Here is a 5,801-nt window from a genome sequence, read left to right on the forward strand (position 1 = left end):
TCTTTAAAGAAATGTTGTGTAAGTGACTCGTTTAGGTTTGCCATGACAAAGGGTATGAAGACAAGTCCAGATTTCTCAGCAAAAAAAACCTATTCTTCCACTTTGAAAGTGTGGAGTAGGTTGTGTCGATCAGTGAAACAAAATCCCAATTTAATGCATTTTTTTTTATTTTAAGATAGGAAAAATATGAACTGCAGGGGTGAGTAGACTTTCTCTGGTGACTGTATTTGTGACTATCCAAAATGTAAGTTTTATAGCCCTAACATTAACCGTTACCCTAGCAGGCTATTATATACATATATATATCTCAACATGTTGATAGTATCTGTAGATCATCTGTAGAGAACTATCAAAATAAAGTATAACAAAGTTAACCTAATGCTTTCCTCTTGCCAACTTTATGAGATCAGTAATTGCTTCATGGAAAGGATGCATTTCTCATCGGGCCCATCAAATCAAACAGACCACCATCAGAAACTAAAAAACATGCTTCACAAGACAGTTTTGGGGAATTTTTAAAAGGTTTATTGTATAATAATTTCACTGTGAATCAGATACATTAAGGCTATGTTTTAATAACCACACTAGCATAACACTTACACAAAGCATGCAAAGCACATCGCTTGATTTCTAAGTGGTATATTCATGTGGATATTTGAACACAGGCATTTGACTGACGGTACAGATGTACAGAGGTCATCTTCTTTGATGCCCGTTTGGACCGAGTCAAGACGTTTACTGCTTGTGACCCTTGGAGGAAGAAGAGTTCCACATTTCTTCTCCGTCCTTCTCAACGACCAGGTTGCCGTCGTTACGCAGGTACACGCGGCACATCTTGAACCCTTGAGCCTGGCTCTTGGTTTGCCACATCATCTTGTTATCCCTCTTGTACATGACAAAGTTGCTGTCATCTTGCATGCACAGGCGGTAGGCGTCGCGCTGTCCCGCGGTGTCAGAGGACCACATCTGCCTCCAGCCATAGATGACGAAGTTACCGTCCTCCTGTGCAGATGACATAAAGGGTTGTGGTAAGGATGGTGTATGCGAATAACCATTAAAAAAATAAGAAGTTTTACCACACAGTTTGGGAGCCACTGTCCTGGTTCAGCAATAGCTGACTTCAGATTACATACTGTAAATGTACCTACCTGGAAAACTGCCTTGTATTCCTTGTTATTGGACCACATGTAGTCTCCCTTACGCATCTCATCATACTTGGACATGTAGTTCCTGCTCATGATTCTGAAATAAAGAAGAAATAAATAAAACTCTGCTTAGCAAAAAAAAATACATACAGCTAACCTTTTCTAAATTCCTAAAGCAAATATTCCCATGGCAAAAATCTGTAATATAATCACTTTTGAAATAGTAATATAATGGCCTATTCACCTATCAAATGGTGAATGGCACTCTTTATTTCCTCCCCAATTTCATGTCATCCAATTGGTAGTTAATCTTGTCTACACATCGCTGCAACTCCCGTATGGACTCGGGAGAGGTGGAGGTCGAGAACCATGCGTCCTCTGAAACACAACCCAGCCAAGCCGCACTGCTTCTTGACACAATGCCCATTTAACCAGGAAGCCAGCCACACCAGTGTGTCTGAGGAAACCCTGTACACCTGGCGACCATGTCAGCGTGCACTGCGCCCGGCCTGCCACAGGAGTGCATGATGGGTCAAAGACATCCCTGGCGGCCAAACCCTCCCCTAACCCAGACAACGCTGGGCCAATTGTGAGCCGCCCCATGGGTCTCCCGGTCGCAGCCAGGACTCGAACCCAGAATCTCGAGTGGCACAGCCTTAGACCACTGCGCCACTCGGGAGGCCTGACTAGCACTTCCACTCAGTTGAGGCATCCTGACTGTTGGCAAGAGTTTAAGTGGCCACCAAAAGACATTTACGTTTTTAGCAAATTCAAAATCACTACTTGGCGTTATCACCTGTAACACAAAATATAACTTAACGTAGCAGGCGTAATAGTTCCCACATCTGTTTTCAGCGTAAAAGGAAGCTAGGTTTAATAAAATGGCTGTATCCCTGAACACCAGACAATTTGGTTGTTGCCAAGGCTACACAACATACAGCAGGTGACATGCTATACCCAGAAACTCAAGTTGCTAAACTCCTGCTTTGATACTCACAGTCCGTGTGGTTCAGTAGTTCAGTGGATCAGATTGATGAGGCTGGAGGTTCCAAATGAAGTGAAGCTGGTAAATAAACGTCCTCTTTTATACCCACTGAGGAGAGGGTAAAGACGGGGGGTGTGATTGGAGGAGGAGACTGGGGCTGAATGGACACTGAGATGCACAAGACAACCTTAAAACACGTGCTAGTTAATTTGACTGGAATCTTGAAAGATAAAATGCTTTTACAGTTTGGATTAGATTGCCTAGATTAGAGTTAACTTTCATCTGGTGTATCTGGCTGGACACATTGACGGTGCTAAATACTGATCTGGCCTTGTGATCATTTTAAAGTTCAAAGAGTTTAAAGTTACACATTTTTGATGGTTAAGTGTTCCTCTGCATTGCGTACGTATTAACGACTAATTAGCCCTTAAATTCATTGTAAATGATTTAGCCAATGGAAACGAGTTAGCTGTTAAGCATAGCTTTTAAGAAGCATTCTACATAGATAAGTATTGAATCTTGATTGAAAATCATTGTTTCAACACCATCTACCTTTTTTAAGGCAATCATTATATTGTTACTTTGAAGTGATCTATATAGGTTTTCCAAGAACCTTGCATAAGATTGGACTACAACCTTTCCGTCGTTTCGGATAAATTGTTCTTGTTAAATTGCTCTCTCCCAAGTCCGTACGGGAGCTGAAGCGATGAGACAAGACTAAATACCAATTTGGATACCACGAAATTGGGGAGAAAAATCGAAATACACATTTTTTTTGGTTTGTTGAATTTTACACCTTTTTTATCTCCCCAATTTCGTGGTATCCAAGTGTTTAGTAGCTACTATCTTGTCTCATCGCTACAACTCCCGTACGGGCTCGGGAGAGACAAAGGTTGAAAGTCATGCGTCCTCCGATGCACAACCCAACCAAGCCGCACTGCTTCTTAACACAGCGCCACCCAACCCGGAAGCCAGCTGCACCAATGTGTCGGAGGGAACACCGTGCACCTGGCAACCTTGGTTAGCGTGCACTGCGCCCGACCCGCCACAGGAGTCGCTGGTGCGTGATGAGACAAGGATTCCCTACCGGCCAAACCCTCCCTAACCCGGACGACGCTAGGCCAATTGTGCGTCGCCCCACGGACCTCCCGGTCACGGCCGGTTACAACAGAGCCTGGGCGCGAACCCAGAGTCTCTGGTGGCGCAGCTGGCGCTGCAGCACAGCACCCTTAACCACTGCGCCACCCGGGAGGCCCTAAATCTAAATACAATTTAATAAAAAATATTGAAAACACGATTTCCCATCTAGAGGTTAAATAAAGAAATGACTATAGTAAGTGCCAAATAATCAAATGAAATGTAATTAATCGTTTGCAGATATTATTGCGAGTGTCGAGAAAAGCTTGTGGAATGTAACAGGGTTGATGATTTCTTGTTAAATCAGCCATGAACCCCCTTGTGACGGGGAATGGAAGCTTGTTGTGTGCAACAGAGTGGCAATTGCATGCAAGCTTCTGAGTAACAGGGTTGACGTATATTGCTCGACCCCCTCCCCTCGTTTTCCCACCACAAAATGGCCAAAAAGAGAAGAACCGGCTCACCTGCTTTTACTCTATGATTTGACTATTAGCTAGCTGTTCAATGTTTCTTTTGACAAAAAAATATTTTAAAAGGATTAGTTTCAGAGATATATATATATATATATTATATATATATATATATATATATACATATATATATATATATATAAAGAGTTAAGTTCACGTAACAGGGTTGGCTTTAAAATGAGGGACAGACGTAAATGAATCACTAATCACATTTTAAATAAATAATAACCTTCAGAAATGACTGTCAAAGAAAAAAAAATAACTAGGACTTTATTTACAATAAATGTAAAACTTGGGAGACATGTTGGGATTAAGTGGGTTAAAATCTTCCTAGAAGTGACATGGCTGACAGAGGGGCATGTCCAAATGCTGAATTTTGGCACTGTAGCAAGCCTTTATTCATAATAAAAATGTGAGCTATTCAATTATCCATGTCGGTCTATATTAAAGGACACGTCATTAATATAAGAAGCTTTTTAAAATTCAATATTGTTGCACAATTTTGACTTAAAATATCAAAGGGATGCAAAAGGCACTCTTCGTGGAACAACCCCATTTTTAGTATGAATTCCTTTCACGTCTCTTCTTCGAAAAAATAACAATGTGTGGAATGATCACCAAACTAATAAGAGCACACATTTTCAATTACCGATAAACTCTAAATTGAGGGTCAGATTTGAAAGCATAGGCTACTGTAATATTATTATGATTTTTAAAAAATTAGAACAAAATAGATGAAATTGTTCAAATTCTTTTCTTCTGAGTAAGGATTTAACCATTAACATCAATACAATTATTTACTTCTATGTACCACATGAAATCATGACTCTAGCTCTCCTTTTACTTAAGAAATTCAGGTGTTTTTTCTGCCGAAGTCAGCAGTCCTTCGGGGCCAACAGACAAGCTTCTTTCAGGGTGTAATTTGAGATAATCTGATTAGATTTATGAGAGGCATCTGACTTGTTTGTGAACATGGATGATTAGATCCAAACACGCACAAGGTTTTTTATCTGTGAAATGTTTTTACCGGTTCTCTGCTCCTAAAATAACACGAACAGAGAACAGCTACCCATTGATCTAAAAGCATGCTTTGAGATCCAGCTTGAGATAGACATTTTTTTTGCCCAATTTGCCAAAGTTCTTTAAAGTGGAGTGTATATTAAAGAGATACTTGCTTGTACTATATAAGTACACATGAATTACATTACCCATCCAGACAACTTGCCCCTCCCTATATGTATGTACAGTTGAAGTCAGAAGTTTACATACACCTTAGACAAATACATTTAAACTCAGTTTTTCACAATTCCTGACATTTAATCCTCGTAAAAAAAGTCCCTGTCTTTGGTCAGTTAGGATCGCCACTTTATTTCAAAAATGTGAAATGTCAGAATAATAGTAGAGAATGATTTATTTAAGCTATTTCAACAAAGTCAAGGTGTTGGAGTGGCCATCAGAAAGTCCTGACCTCAATCCTATAGAGCATTTGCGGGCAGAACTGAAAAAGTGTGTGTGAGCAAGGAGGCCTACAAACCTGACTCAGTTGCACCAGCTCTGTCAGGAGGAATGGGCCAAAATTCACCCAACTTACTGTGGGAAGCTTGTGGAAGGGTACCCGAAACGTTTGACCCAAGTTAAACAATGTAAAGGCAATGCTACCAAATACTAATTGAGTGTACAGTGGGGAGAACAAGTATTTGATACACTGCCGATTTTGCAGGTTTTCCTACTTACAAAGCATGTATAGGTCTGACATTTCTATCATAGGTATACTTCAACTGTGAGAGGAGGAATCTAAAACAAAAATCCAGAAAATCACATTGTATGATTTGCATTTTAATGCATGACATAAGTATTTGATCACCTACCAACCAGTAAGAATTCCGGCTCTCACAGACCTGTTAGTTTTTCTTTAAGAAGCCCTCTTGTTCTCGACTCATTACCTGTATTAACTGCACCTGTTTGAACTTGTTACCTGTATAAAAGACACCTGTCCACACACTCAATCAAACAGACTCCAACCTCTCCTCAATGACCAAGACCAGACAGTTGTGTAAGGACATC

The 5,801-nt window shown here is 40.4% G+C and overlaps 1 protein-coding gene across 1 annotated transcript; it reads right to left on the reverse strand.

Moving 5' to 3' along the window:
* Positions 1 to 490: 490 nt before the first annotated feature.
* On the reverse strand, positions 491 to 2,190 carry LOC139375823 (B-type lectin plumieribetin-like). Its single transcript, XM_071117721.1, has 3 exons — positions 2,143 to 2,190; positions 1,149 to 1,242; positions 491 to 1,002 (listed from the first exon to the last, which is right to left on the reverse strand). The coding sequence occupies exons 2-3, from the start codon at positions 1,236 to 1,238 to the stop codon at positions 736 to 738; spliced, it is 357 nt and encodes a 118-aa protein (XP_070973822.1). The 5' UTR covers positions 1,239 to 1,242; positions 2,143 to 2,190; the 3' UTR covers positions 491 to 735.
* Between the last annotated feature and the right edge of the window lie 3,611 nt (positions 2,191 to 5,801).

The sequence above is a fragment of the Oncorhynchus clarkii genome, chromosome 20 (assembly GCF_045791955.1).
Source record: "Oncorhynchus clarkii lewisi isolate Uvic-CL-2024 chromosome 20, UVic_Ocla_1.0, whole genome shotgun sequence".
NCBI classification, from domain to species: Eukaryota; Metazoa; Chordata; class Actinopteri; order Salmoniformes; family Salmonidae; genus Oncorhynchus; species Oncorhynchus clarkii.